The sequence below is a fragment of the Peromyscus eremicus genome, chromosome 15 (genome assembly GCF_949786415.1).
Source record: "Peromyscus eremicus chromosome 15, PerEre_H2_v1, whole genome shotgun sequence".
Lineage (NCBI taxonomy): Eukaryota > Metazoa > Chordata > Mammalia > Rodentia > Cricetidae > Peromyscus > Peromyscus eremicus.
In genome coordinates, this window is record NC_081431.1 from 20,145,178 (window position 1) to 20,160,626 (window position 15,449).

General features: G+C 39.4%; 1 protein-coding gene across 2 annotated transcripts in view; it reads left to right on the forward strand.

Annotated features, from left to right (window-relative positions):
- The window catches only part of Rgs7 (regulator of G protein signaling 7), a 386,347-nt gene that overhangs the window by 199,956 nt on the left and 170,942 nt on the right, over positions 1–15,449 (forward strand). For both annotated transcript variants that reach the window (XM_059280689.1, XM_059280690.1), the window contains exon 2: positions 7,128–7,224. In XM_059280689.1, coding sequence (XP_059136672.1) covers positions 7,128–7,224 — 97 coding nt within the window. The remainder of the gene's footprint in view (positions 1–7,127; positions 7,225–15,449) is intronic.

Genomic DNA, 15,449 nt, shown 5'->3' on the forward strand with positions numbered 1-15,449 from the left:
GTACTCGATCCTCTGGAGCTGGAGTGTGGTTGCGAACCACCTGATGGGAGTGCTGGGAATGGATTTCTGGTCCCCTGAAAGTGCACAAACCTTCTTACCACTGAGCCATCTCTTCAGCCCCTCTGTGAAAGTCTTCAATAAGTGATGAGCTAGCAGGCTTATTTCTGATTTAGTGCCTGGATTTGTCAGTTAAATAGATCAGTGTGGGTGCAAGCTGGTTAAGGAGCCCACATAAGAGACAACTTCAAGCAAACCTTTCGAGAACAGAGCCGATGGTGTCAAAAAACAATGTTAAGATTAACTTAAAGATATTCAGCAGCTTTATGTGTGATTCTAAAATCGGGCAACACTCCATTCTGTACACCAGGATGAGGTGAGCACAGGCGGGGAGGCTGGCTCTTACAGGCAGGAAAGGGCTGGCGAAAGCAGAAACTGAACAAAATAGATCCATCATTTCAAAGTTAATTTCCTAAAGTTGAAAACTGGGGGTTGGAGGGTGGGGTGGGGTGGAGTTTCACAGCCAGCTAACCTACTTGGAGGTGTGTCTATTATCTCCATCTCTGTCTCTTGGTGTCTTGGAAAATCAGTTGACCACAGAGCTAGCTTGGTGCTTCACGATTCTGCTTTGTCTTGGTCTCTTGGAGCTGGTGCAAAAGATATAGGGACTTCCTTTCCACTTTCACAGTAAAAGGGCAGGAGTGCTCCACCATCCATTGGTTTACTCAGGAGACTTACTCACCTCCATCTTGAAGACAGAGAGGGGCCTTACACACAAACACCTCTGTGTTCTGCATCTTCATTGCCATCCTCTCTTGATCCTCTGTTAAGCATCCCTTCCAGTTCCACTCCATCCATCATTATATGTCAAAAGGCTTGCCTCCAATTCAAGTACTGGAATAAAAGAGAAAAGCAAAGCTCCAGTGGCCTGGAACAGCAGCATCCAGCTCAGGGAGTGTGGGCAACCCTGTTCCTGACTCTGTGAATTTAGAACCAAGAAGATGACGAGCAAGAGAGGCCATCCCAAGAGGAGGCTTCTGGGTGTCTTGAGATAGCTCTGTCTGAAGTCACCTTGAGCTCTGTAAAACAGTGAAAATTGTATTTCTGGGCTCAACTGACAGTTCAATATGTAAACAGCTTTTCCAGCCTATTTAAATTGGCAAGTCCAAGGTCCAGTGAGAGGCTTGTCCTCCAAAATATAGTAAATGGCTCATGATGAACCACACTAAGAATGACTTCTAGCCTCCATATGCATACACCTACATGTGTGTCCCCATGTAGTAATGCACCCACACATATGTGAACATGCATCATCATCTCCAATTTAATCAAAACTGAACCAAATCTATCTTTGCTCATGCTGATTTAAATTGGAATTTTGATTGGGTCTTGTAGTACAGGCCTGTAATTCCACCTTGGGAAGCTGATGCAGGAGGATTCAAAGCCAGCATAGATAACAGTGAAATACTGTCTCCAAATTAAAAAAAAAAATTAAAAGGGGAGATCAGTCATGGAGTACTTCCTCACAAGTGCAAAGTCCTAAAACAAGTACTACACAAACTGATTAATCAATATATTAAAATAGTAAGTGATAAATTTGTATTTTCCCAGTTATAACCCAAGTAATCCCAACAAATAAAATGAATATTGTTTAAAAATTTTCCCATTTTATTTGTGTAGATGCTATATTACTTGAGATAGATCAAAGAAATTCTTTTATTTTTGAAAAAAATTAAAATAACATACATTTAAAAACTTTCTTAAAAAATCATAACAGGTAAAATTTTTAATTTTTCAAATTATTGTTACTATTTTTGAAAAAAACTGACCAATGAATGATCTAGTCTAGATTTACATAAGTAGTGCAGATTAGCTTATACTCATAGTTATTAATGGAGAAACCTCATCTTCTATATATGAAATGAGCTACAATGTGGGGAAAAAATCAGCAATTACAAACAGCCTTAATTTAATTAATGTAGCAAAAAGCCAGTTCATGTTACAAATTTTAATCTCATTGTTATTTAACTGTCATTAGAAACTGGCTCTGCTTTCTCTGCTCAGCTCAGAAGCACACACCATTTTTTCCCTCGGAAAAGCTTTCAGAAAGAAAAAGAATTACACAGGCAGACTTAAATTTCAGCATACCTGCCTCCATCTAATTGCCTAAAGAGTCCAAGAAGCACTTTAGTGATCATTTCTCTCATTTCCACAGCTAGCACTTAAGATGACGGTGCACATGATAAATTGAAAGTATGTGCACATAAGAAAAACCCATTCAAGATGTTCAGTGAGGCTCTCATTAAGTCTCCAAATGTCTGTGCTTAATGGTGGGTTACAATACAAAGTTGGAAAACTTCCTTTGAAATTTTGATCAATTCATTTCTCTCAGAACCATAGCAGTATAACATGTTTCAGCTTTACTTCAGCGCCTTGCTGGCAATTGGGGTGTCTCAGACGGTGATTTGGGCTAATGAAGTCAGTGGTAATGATATTGTACAAACCTGTCTGGTAAACATAACTGTGTGGTTAATTTAATTGAGCTCCCATTGTTGTTGAGAACACTGGAGACCTAGGAAGGTTTCCCATCAAAATGTGGAGAGTTGTCTGGGGCCTCTCTTCAATACTTTGAAGCTCTTTAAAGATGGGTCTGCACAATGTGCTTTTCCTTTGATGCCCCCTTCCTGAAGTGTGTGACCTGAGACTGCTTAGCCTTATTGGTATGTGAATGTCATCCCAAACATTGAGCTGCTGCTTAAGCTATTTCAGAAGAAATGATAGTTATGGATTCCTGTAAAAAGAGCCTATGTTGCTGTTCAACAGAACCTTTATCTTGAGACCTCATATATGGTGGTGAACTGGAGTCACATCTACAAGCAGGGAGTCCCAGCCACCAGCTCAATGTGACACATTTATGGAAGAAATTCTTCTAATAAATGAGTTGAGAGACCCTTGAATTCAGTGGAACTGAATGAGAAAGAAGAGCAGGGGAGAAATTCCTGAAGAAAATCGGAGAGTAGCATTTTTGTCTGTCAGAAACAGATGTAGCCTTGTTTCTTCTAACTATACGTTTCCATAGTTTACATTGTTCTTGCTTAGATGTATAAACATCCCTTCTGACATTTTTTCTAATCAAATTTCCTGTTTTTGAGGAACCAATGCAAGCACCATCTACTTGAAATCTAAGTTAGAACTGACCCTTAGACAGTTTTTCCACCCCTTTGGCATTAACTCCCTAAAATATGATAGAGTAACTACACAGAGCACTCACACTGTGCTGGTTAGTATCAGTAATCTGAAGATCATATAATGTATGGCGAGTCAAGGATACGTACAAAGATGATGTCATTTTATAAGAGGGATATGAGAGTCTGTGGATTTGAGTGTGTTTGACTCATTTCTTAAAGATAGCAATGACACTGTGTGTATGTATACATATGCACATACATACACCACATGAACATGACATGAATGTGTATCTTAGATCTTCTTGTGGAACTCTTAAAAGTATGTGTATTTTTTTTTTTTGGTCTTAAACTAAATTGTTCCAGAGACTTTCATTTGTTAGAATTAATTTTGCAATCTCTTACTTCTCTTGCTGTCCACTTTTCTCTATTAATGGGTTTGCCTGTGTTTATCATTCTTTTTCTTCCCCAATTGCTATTTCTAATATTTCTAAGGCAGATAATTAACCTTATGTTAAAGACTGACATAATATGAACATCCTGAGATAGAAGTTGGAGGACAGGTTTGTTTTTTTGTTTTTGTTTTTGTTTTTTTTCTCAAAATGTTTCTCTGTGTAGTCCTCCCTGTTCTGGAACTCACTTTGTAGACCAGGCTGGTTTCAAACTCATAGAGATCCACCTGCCTCTGCCTTTTAAATGCTGGGATTAAAGGAGTGCACCACCACCACCTGGCTGGAGGACAGGTTTTAACAGGCACTTTCTGGAGCTCACTTTAGGGTTTAGGGACTAGATTGTTGTCTTTTCTTTGCATTAGATTTTGTTGCTCTTTTGTTTATTTGTTAGTTTGTACTCATGTAGTTCATAGTGACATTTATGGATAAATCATATCCAAGGAAACATTGAAACAGCTAAACAGCTTTTCATATTTGTATTCTCAGTTTAGAGCACAAATTCTAGTTTTCACATTAGAGTTAATTTTTTCCCCATTTTAGAAATTATGGTTCAGGTCTGAGCATTCAGAAGGTGGAAGCAGAAGACTCTCCAGTTGGGCTATGTAGCAAGACCCCAAATCAAGAAAAGATAAGAAAGAAATGATGGTTCAGGAAAAAAGAAAGATTGGGAGATGCAAGGACACAAGTCACTTTAAATGCTCAACTTTTTAGCCTTGCTCCAGAGTACCCTTCAGCACAGAGGTGACTTCATGGAAAAAGTCCCTCGGCTCATTGCTCTGTACCAGCATTCATCAATGCCACATTCCTGGGTGACCACAGAGGCAGCAGAGGGGGCTCTGCGGCTGTCTAATCGGCCCAGTTTAAGCCTTTAAGCAGATAATACAGGGGCTTACAGGCTGATATGAGGCAGGCAAAGCAGCTTATTCTTCATTTCTGAATGTTGTGTCAGGTGAATCAAGGGCAAACAGTAACTAAATAAAAAGTCAGAATATCTATTTTATGTTTCTATACTTAGATATCTTTATTACTGAAGTAGAGTACTTGATGACTGTTAGGGATTTTGGAGGCCTGATAATCAAAATACCTTCCATTTCTATTTGGATTGAGTACATCAATCAAAGAGAAAGGGATAGACAAGAGAGAATAACCTTAATTCCACTTATTTGTGCACTGTGTATCACAGTTCTGAAGCTCACTTCTCTGACCACACTTGATAACTCATTGAAGCTGCCTCTGTGGAGCAGCCCTGGGTTTAGACTTCGGCCAGGAGAGAAGGGATGAACCTGGGAGCTTTCTCTGCATTCTGTACACACTGCTTACTGGCTGATGTGTCCATGAGCTAGGCTCCTGTGGAATTAGTGCTGGAATGTTTTCAGGCAGCAGGGCACAGCTAATGATGTCTGCATATGCTAAGAAACCTGAAGATGGAAAAGAGACATTCCTAAGTCTCAAGGGTATATAGAACATTTCAAGTCCAATGTTGGTTGTCCTATCTGTCTGCCAGGACTTATGTAGGTTGTTTCATTTCACTTTATTTGATCGTACCCCAGTCCCAACACCAGGCCCCAGACAGCATTGTAAAGGATTACTTGTAAGCATTGTTCTTACTGTTTTATGAAAGAGAAGAATAAGTCTTAGTGAAATTATTTAGCTTGCTCAAAGTACAGTAATTATAAGTGTTCAGAGTCAAATCTAGACCTCTCTTACATGAAAACTCTTTCTTTCCACCGGGTATTTTGAATATTAAGAAATCTAATGACATTCATCCAAGCAAATTAGATTTTTTTTTTCAGTTGAACATCACTCTGAATCTGTGTGGTGGGAATTAGGTGACTCATTGATAGAAAGTATAGAGTATGGGTTTTTTTTTTTAAAGCTTTTCTACTTTGAAATAATTTTAGACTTACAGAAAAGATGCAAAAATAACACAGAGATTTCCCATCGGGCCTTTGCTTGGCTTCCCTTCCTTTTAGCATCTTACATAAGCATGGCATAATTATTGAGATGGGAAATTGATGCTGGTACAGAGCTAACTAAACTGCAAGCTTTACTCAATTTCACCTTAGTGTTCACTGGTGGCTATGATTTTTTTTTAAGGGTGGGAATGCTATTTTATGGATTTTCATAGCCCAGTGCCTGATAGGGATTCTGATCTCAGGGTGGTGATCACTGACTGCAGAACGGGTAAATGAATGGATGTGTTTTAAGTCACACACTACAGCTTGGTGATCCCTGTGCAGATTTATGTCACATCGGTGTGAAGCCCATGAAGAGATGCTGAGGCTGTGATTGACTGTTTACTATAGAACTAAATTCCTCCTTAGACTTGGTGATGAAGGAACTTTTTTATTCTTCTCTCATATATCACATCCTGACCTAAGTATATTACATCCCATGACCACCCTTCCTCTCCTCCCAGTCCCTCCCCACACCTCCCTTCTCCCCCAGTTTCACCCCTCCTCCATTTCCCTTCAGAAAAGAGAAGTTCTCTGAGGGATATCAACCAAACATGGCATGACAAGTTACAGTAAGACTAGGCACATCCCCTCATATTAAGGTTGGATGAGGCAACTCAGTAGGAGGAAAAGGGTCCCAAGATCATGCAGAAGAGTCAGAGACACCCTCCCACTCCCACTGTTAGGAGTCCCACAAGAACACCCAGCTATGCAACCATAACATATATGCAAAGGACGTAGCTCAGACACATACAGGCTCCCTGATAGTTGGTTCAATCTCTGTAAGTGATTATGAGCCCTAGTTAGTTGATTCTGTGGGCTGGACATGTTCATGTGCTATCCTTGAACCCTCTGGCTCCCACAATTCTTCCTTACCCTGACTTGGTGATGAATAGACTTTTGAATTATGAAAATACTTCAGTCTAAGGGAGGGTGAAAGAACATGAAAGAAAGATGCCACAGTGCAATTTGCCAGCTGGACAGAGGTTCCAGTGGAAGGTTCATATCCCCCACCTTGTGTGTGTGTGTGTGTGTGTGTGTGTGTGTTTCTTCTCACACTAGCAAGTGAAGGAGCCAGTGGTTTCCAATCTGTCCTGCATTTCTAAGCAGATTGAACTCAAATGTTAACCCAAACTGTAGAAGATCCTACGTTAAAGGAAACTCCACATGGATTGTTCCCAGGCTTCCACTTGCTTTTGGACTGAGTTAAGTTGAAATAATATCAATTCGCCGACCATGCTTTCTGACCCAAACATTGTTCATTCCAACTCTTTTAAGCCGAAGAGTATGTAACCTGCAATATTAAAGCACAAAATCCTTATCACTAGTTTAATGTATGCCAAATAGCCTGTTTCCCCACTTGCTACACCTTTTCACCTCTTGTTAATCAAACTTAAAAAAATCAACATAACAAAGTGTAGAAAGGCAAGAATATAGAATTATTCTTCATTAGGCAAAACTAGTGTGCAAAAATAATGAAACAGCAATTTCCTCAAAAAGTTCAACCTTCTAAAGGTTTTCTTTATCTTTCCATTTAGATGGAAGATGTCATAGCGCGCATGCAAGATGAAAAGAATGGAATTCCCATCCGCACTGTCAAAAGCTTCCTTTCCAAGATACCTAGCGTCTTCTCTGGTAAGTGTGCATCTAGCACAGCTCTGTTTTCTTCAGTATGCATCATGTCACTGTTTTGTAAACCTCTGGTGTGTTGTTAAACAGCAACTTATAAGATGCCATGGCACATTCATCCCGGGGGTTACACCCTGGAGATGAGTATAAGACGTGAACCAAGAGTCCTAATGGGACACAGAGTTCCTTGGAAAGATAGAATGAACATCTATGAAACAAGAGAAAAAAAACAGTGTGAAAAGAAATAGTGTTGTGTGAAACGATGCCATGGAGACCAGATGAGGAGGTTGAGAGGGCGAAAGACAACCAAGGCAAAGTCAGGGGGGGAGTCTTAAGCACAGCATTGCTCAGAATTGGAAAAGTCAGGAAGGATCGTATCACGAGGGATCACAGCCACACCTGCCACGCTGAGAACCGGACAAGGACACAGAGAGCAGCCAGGGAACCAAGCATGAAGGATGATGGCTCTAACCTGTGTCTCTAAAGGCCAACCACGGGACTGAAATTCTGACAAATAGGGTGATGGAGAGGTTTTAAATGTTTGTATAGAATGATGTGATGAGAGCTTTGGGGAGATGGCTGTGTCTGTACAGGCCCGATCAATCATACAAACTAAATTTGGCTCTGCATAACCCATGTCAAAAGATGGACATGGTGGGGTGTGCCTGAAACACCAGCATTAGTGGGGGAAGGATGAAGTAGAGACAGGAAAATCCCTGAACCTCATTGGCCAGCCAGTCTGACCTAATGATGAGCTTCAAGTTTAGTAATGGACTTTGTTAAAGACAGAGAACAATGACAGACACCTGAGGTTAAGCTGGAGACTCTACAAGTGCACCCTCATGCATCCTGAAGCTGTATGCACACGTGTGCGCATGCACACGCACAGAGACATACACAGAAACACAGGCACAGATACACAGACAGACAGACACACACACACACATACAAAGAAATAGAAGTTATAATGCATGGGCACAGCTCTTGTAGGAACTGTTTAAATACTAAGATTTTAACACCCACAGATTGAAGGACAAGGAAATGTAAGAGGATTTTGTAACTGGGCCTGGAGAAGTAGAGAATCTTTATCAGAAATAGGAGACTATGTGTATCATTAGTAACAGTGTAAAACCCAAAAGAATGGGCAATCATTAGTGAAAAAATGTTGCTCCGACTCCATGAGGCTGTGACAGACCCTGCTGTGGGGCCTGAGTGGTGACGGGCATGACTAGTGAAGGAATCAGTTGAGGCCAGAACCACAAAGCCTGAGAGGTAGCCATGATGGACAGAGGAGGGTCAGGACACAGAGATTCAGGTATGAGTGGGAGGGTGTATGGCAGGATCCTGTGAAAAGGCTAAGAAGTCCTTCTTTCTGAAGCAGGGTCAAGGGAAGACCATGATCAGGAAGTTTCAACCCTGGACAGGAGCAAGACTGGACAGTGGACGTGCACACAAGTAGGCCCGGGTATTGGGGCCTGATAGCTCTGTTAATCTCAGAGAGAAAAAAGGGGACTCAATCTCATGAGAGCTCCCAGAGAGTGACATGTCCCTAGCAACACAGGGTATCCCTCCCTTTTCATGTCCACTTCAATCCAATGTGGTGTCCTTCATTTCTACACCTGGAACTTGGTGTCATCTCCACTATTCCCCCATCCACCTTCTTCAGAATATTCTATTTATTGATATGTGTCATCTCAATAGTCTGTTCAGAGAAGTCTTTATGAAAACTATCCTAAGCCGTTTCCTCTACCTTACTCTCTTCCCCTTCTTCATTCATTACCAATCTGTTTTTCCTCCCTTACTCCCCCAATCTCATGTTAAAACAAACCAGTCATGGGCGCCTATGAAAAGCTGAACTTTTCTAGAAAATTCTGTTTTCATAATTTTGTGAACTGATTTTGCTCAACTCACAACTCACAGTAGTCCTATATCCTTGCTTATCAAACTTTGTTATGTTAATATCTTTAAGTCCGATTAATAGAAAATGGAGAAACTAACAAGAAGACGATGTCCACATGGAACATGGAAAGTCTTCCATAGGAATTTTGTGTTGGGACATTGCCTGTTTCCTGAGAGAGTTCTTTAGATTTAGGAATTCCTCTACAACAAGCAACTGGAAGAGTTTTCACTCACAACATCACTCTATTAATGGTTAAGTAGGATTGGATGCAGAGTTTAGGAATAACCCCGGTTTTAGTGTCTACTGATATATAAAACAGTAGCAACAGATGTTAAACAAGGGAGCAATGCAATTTGATATGAGGCGTTTGTGTTTATTGAGACTGCATTTCTTAGAAATTTTAAGGAGTTCCTGCTTCAGAGTTTAATTAGTTACTTTGCAATAAAATTGGTATGTCTAGAATTTGTTGGCCTCTTTCTAACAATATTTTCAAACTCTTGTTTCCTAAAGGTCTATCTATTTTATTACTTTTTCAGTGATTTTTAGTAATTTCCTTCCCTAGATCTTTGCTATGGTCTGTTTCACTGTTATTTTCTTTGTCAAGATGCTGTTCCACTCCCCATTGCTGATTGCTACCATGGCCCTCTACACTTCCCCCTTTCTCTTTGATCCTTTCTTACATTCTTCTCACCAGTGATAGAAGGAGGCATGTGTTGATGTCACCACCCTTAGAATTTTGATGTAGGGGGAAATTTCTCAGTCCTGCCTAGCCCCTCAATCCAGAAGAATCTCTCCCACATGAGCTCTCACAGCCACTTATAAAATAATCACTCAGAGGCTTATATTAATTACAAACTGTATGGCCTATGGCTCAGACTTCTTGCTAGCTAGCTCTTTCATGTTAAATTAACCCATTTCTATTAGTCTATGTGTTACCACATGGCCATAGTGTTACCGGTCTACTGGCATCTTGTTGCTCCTTGGGCAAACAGGCAGGCATCTCTTATTTCCCACCTTTTTCTTTCCTGTATCTCCTTGGATTTCCTACCTGCCTCTAATCTTCCTTGCCATAGGCCAAAGCAGCTTATTTATTAACCAATGGGAACAACATATATTCACAGTATACAGAAAGACATCCCACAACACTATCATGGCTCTCTACACTTGCCCCTTTCTCCTTGATCCTTTCTTACATTTTTCTCACCAGTGATATATGGCATGTGTTGATGTCACCACCCTTAGTATTACTAGAAACAACTATGGTGAAGGCCTGTGATGTGTTGAAAAGCTAGTGCTAAAATCACTAGAGACAGGAAGCTGTTCACATCATGTACCAGTCTGTAAATGAGAAAGAGTCTTGATACCATTTACCCAACTTTTTATATTAATCTACTCATCTTTTTTAATGGTCATGAGTATTAGAGAAGATCTTTACCCAGATGTGGGAAACCATACTGCAAGCATCTTCCATAGACCACCTGAAAAATTATTAGAAATATAATATTCAGGCCCATCTTGGATCCAGTAAATCAAAACCTCAATTTTAACAATGAGGTTTATTTCTTGGGTGTCTCCTCAGAAGCCTGGTTGCAAATCTGGTCAGGGCTCGGGTACCACATATCTTACCCAGATGCTGGACATTATCCATATTGCTTATGAAGATCTTTTGATTAATTTTCAGGATCTCTGATCATCTTTCTTTACAGCTTGGCTTTAAGTCAAGCAATGCAGTTCACCCAATGGCTTTTTGTTGTTTGTTTCACTTGAAGGAAAGATGAGGGATAGGAAAAATAACATAGCTCCTTATGCTCACTACCCCTAAGCCAAGAATCTCAGCAATTCATAGGAGCAAGGATATTAGCAGCTAGGCATGGAGATGGGTACTGGCGAGTTTCATAAAGAAGAACCCATGCTTAAGAAGTAAATAGGGTGCTGGAGCTGTGGGTAAGTCACTTACCTGACATATGTGAGAACCTGTATTTAATCCCCAGCACTGTAAAAGAAAAAAAGTAAGTATATGTCATGTCATAGTAACCAAGTTATGCTAGCAACCACCAAAAGTGAAAACAGCTAGTTAGAAAAAAAGGGAAATCAACATCTCTCCCTGCAACATCTGAGATCCATACCTGGAATCATGCAAAAGAATTCTATTATGATTCTAAAACATGTCACATTGTACAGGATGATTTGTGTTTTATTCCCAATTTTGTGGTGTGTGTGTGTGTGTGTGTGTGTGTGTGTGTGTGTGTGTGATTGTGTGTGTTTCAGATAAGCATCTCTTCTGGTATCTATGGTCTTTGTACAGGTCCTCCACATTAGTCAAGATAGGAGCTGTCCTTGTATAGATCCAATTACAACATTGTGTTTGTTCCTCACTGATTTTTCAGTCGCAGAAATAGCTAAGGTATCACTACAGGTATGGTAGGTATGGCTACCAACCAAAGCCTGAGTTATCAACCCCTTATTCCCTGGGAATTCTGTGGAGCTTCTTAAAATGACAGTGTAGAAATTATGGTGGGGAGGGAGAGAAGGAGGGAGAGAGAGACAGAGAGAGAGAATGATGCATCATATATTTAGGGTATAAAGAGTGTTGGCATGCAGGTAGAATAATGGCCCTGTGCAGAGAGGAGAGGAAGCCTGTCTGCATATTGAGAACAATAAAACACATGAGGAAAGAGAAGCAGAGAAAACAAGGAAGGACATTCCTGGTTTCTGGCAGCTTTGTAGCTTTCGCCCTAGTCCTTGGGACACAGACCTACAATTTCTATGAGTGTCTCATGTTCCTCACTTCATCCAAATCTCCATCATCAGACATCAATCTTTGTGTAATCATGTGAACTACTTATTTTTTGTCTTAAACTTTTCACATGTTAGGATTCTCATTAGATACAAGAGGCCTCCTCTAGAACACATGCAGTAGACACAAAGGCCTTATGGTTGCAAAGTCATCATAAGAATGAGATGATCAAGTAAATATTTTATAAAAGAGGGATTAATGCTCATCTGGAATGTAGCTACCACAAATTCATTGAGATGAAGCAGAGCCTATAGAAACACAAGATTTAAGACTGAGATGAAACATCAGTATTTCCAAACTGTTAAGTTCTACATTAATGTCATCTGTTAACTGAAATGCATGTTAACAATTTTTTCTCTAGAATTTTTAATCAAGTGAACAGACTTAGGTGATACCTGGATCATGACCCACAGGTTGAGAACCATTGCTTTACAGTCTTTTTTTAGGACTAATATTTTAATTGCTCTAGAAAAATACATTACATTAAATGTTTGGGTGACATCACAGACCAAAGTGTGTTCTTTTAGTAGAAGTTTGGAAAGTCATTTGTCCAGTGAAACCTATTACATTGCATGCTGACTGAAAAAAAAGACAATAAAAAAATAAAAATTAAAAAGTCAGTTGTGAGGAAAGAATTATCCAAAGGCTAGCACTATCCTGTTGTGGGAGTTCAATTTTTTTAGCCAATAACATTTGGAGTGACTAGCCTCATGGGCATGTTTTTTTTCTGGATATGTGATGGGATAAAACTGAGGAGAAAGGTTGTGTGCTCTTTCTTGGGTGGTTGGGGCAAGCAGTGTAGAGCATGACTTGTGGTTGGTCCTCATTGCCCTTGGGCAGAACAGCAGGACAACAGCAGCTGGATCAGCAGCAGCATCCACCTTGTTCTGCATTTGTGAATCTGTTTTACCATTGCACCCCTTAATAAATTATTGACCAGACTTTTGTGGGGGGTCTCACTTTCTGGCACCCAATGTGGGGCATGATTTGTATACAGAGGCTTTTCTCTGTCCTACCTTGTCCCACAGCCTCTTGTAAATAATCACTCAGAGGCTTGATATTAATTACAAACAGTTTGGCCTATTGTTCAGGCTTCTTACTAACTAGCTCTTACAACTTAAATTTATATTAATCTATGTATTTCCATGTGTCCGTGGTTTTACCAGTCTGCTGACATCTTGCTCCTGGCACAGCTGACTGGCATCTCCCAGACTCCACCCTTCTCCTGTATCTCTGATTAGATTTCCCACCTGCCTCTATCCTGCCTTGCCATAGGCCAAAGCAGCTTCATTTATTAACCTATGGGAGCAACACATATTCATAGCATACAGAAAAATATCCCACATCACTATCCAATTTGATTTGACAAAACCTTGGCTTACATATATGTCCTCAGTTATGAAAGTACAACTATTATGAGATTTGCCTGTCATGGTACTAAATCTTGAGGTGAGCTTTGTTTACTATTTTCTTACCTTTAAAAGGATACTCTCAAAACGTTCACTTCATGGTTTCTATGCTGCTTAGAACAATATAGAGAAATAAATTTACTCTGTAATAAACTACTGAGAAAATAGTGTCTTTGAAGACAAATGTGACTCTCTTTCCTGTTTTTTCTTAAACAATAAAACTATAATTTTATTTTATTCTTTCTTGTCTGAAAAGTTCATTGGTAAATTTAATATTCTATTTGTATTTTTTCACATGACTCATCACTTATCTATTATTTTTCTTTGACTTGTTTTTTTTTCTTTGATTTATTGAGGAAAGGGTCTCACTCTGTAGTCAGGCTGGACTGGAACTCATAGTGACCCTCATGCCTCAGTCTCCTGAATTATAAGCATGACCAAGCATAACAAATTACTATGATTACATACACACACACACACACACACACACACACACACACACACACACACACGTGTTTGTGTGTGTGTAGGACTGGCACTTGAATCCAGGACCTGGCACATACTAGGTCCATTGTTCTACCACTCACTTCCCTTTACTTCTAGCAGTTGTTTTTGTCTGTGGCGTATATGTATATGTACTTGTGCATGTGTGTTTTCTTCAATTGCTTGTCCATGTCACTTTTTGAGGCAAGGTTTCTCCCTCAACCTAGAGCTCCATATTTCAGATGGATTGGCCTACAGGTGAACTCCTGGGATCTGCCCATCTCCATCTCTCATGCATTAGACTTACAAGCCTGCCACTATGCCTAGATATTTTGCATGATTTCTAGTGACCCAAACTCAGATTCTCATGCTTGTGTAGCAAGTATTTTACCCAAATAAGCATCTTCCCAGCATGTCTGCCTTTCATTGTCTTAATTTGGTATGTGGGAACACCGGGATGTGAGTATAGTAGGTTGTTTCAATTTATATTTCGGAGACACCTGAGATGAATTCTGAGGCAGTATCAGAGAAGTGTCTGCTTTACTTCCAAGAATAATTTTTGACTCAAATCCATCCCAGTTCAAGCAGAGTAATCTATCTGGACTTTGGTCATAAATACTACATCATAATATAAAGTGAAAGATAAAACTCAAAAATTACTGAGTATGTCTTATTAAAATGTTTACTCAAATTTGTACCATTGTATCTGCAAGTTGGAAAAGATAACTATAAAGTTAAAGACATGTCTGTAGCTTTTACTGACATATTCTTTAAATGCATTTCATAGGTCCCTATTTGTATGGAAACAATTTCCCTAAAACTCATATCCTGTAACTTATAGTGTTTCTTCATCTCACATCTGAAATCTTTGGTGAGACAATCCATGGCACTGTTATCAGTTGACAATGCTTTATATTAGAATCTGAAATGTAAGCACAATAGAGACCCACATCCAAATAGAACAGAAAAATTTATGAATACTGGGGGAGATCATTGATTTTACATTTTAAAGATGTTTGTTGTTGTAATAGTATTTTATAGCCATGCTATTTTATCTTGGCTACATACGTACTTAAAAGAATCAAAATTGACAATGTAGACACTTTGTTGCTTAACAAGCTGTTGAAATAATGTATTTTTTATGCTTTCTTCTCAGAGAACACATTACATTATAAGAAAACTGAGTATTATTTGAGTGTAGGTTTTTGGTTTATATAACCATGGATGCTTTGGAGGCTAAGGATCCAATAAGCTTATAATACATAATGATCCTTGTGTCCCAATGGGAGGAATATTTGCTTTGTTTTTATTCTGATGTGCTCATAGAGTTTGAATAAGCCTTTGAGATGTGTTGTGCTTTCTTTTACTTGAGACACAGTGTCATTCACTGTGTGCCTAAGTTGACCTAATATTCACGATCTTCCCCCCTCATCCTCCTGAGTGCTGGGATTGCAGGAGTGCCACATCATGCTTGGCTGACATTTTCTTTGCTTTATTTTAATGATAGAGATTTATCTTCATCTTGACTTTAGCATAAATATTAATCAGTAATTTAGAAAAGTGCCACATAGTTAGTGACTTTAAATACATTCATTTATTTCTTACAATATTCAAAATAATTATTGTTTGTTTCATAGGGAAG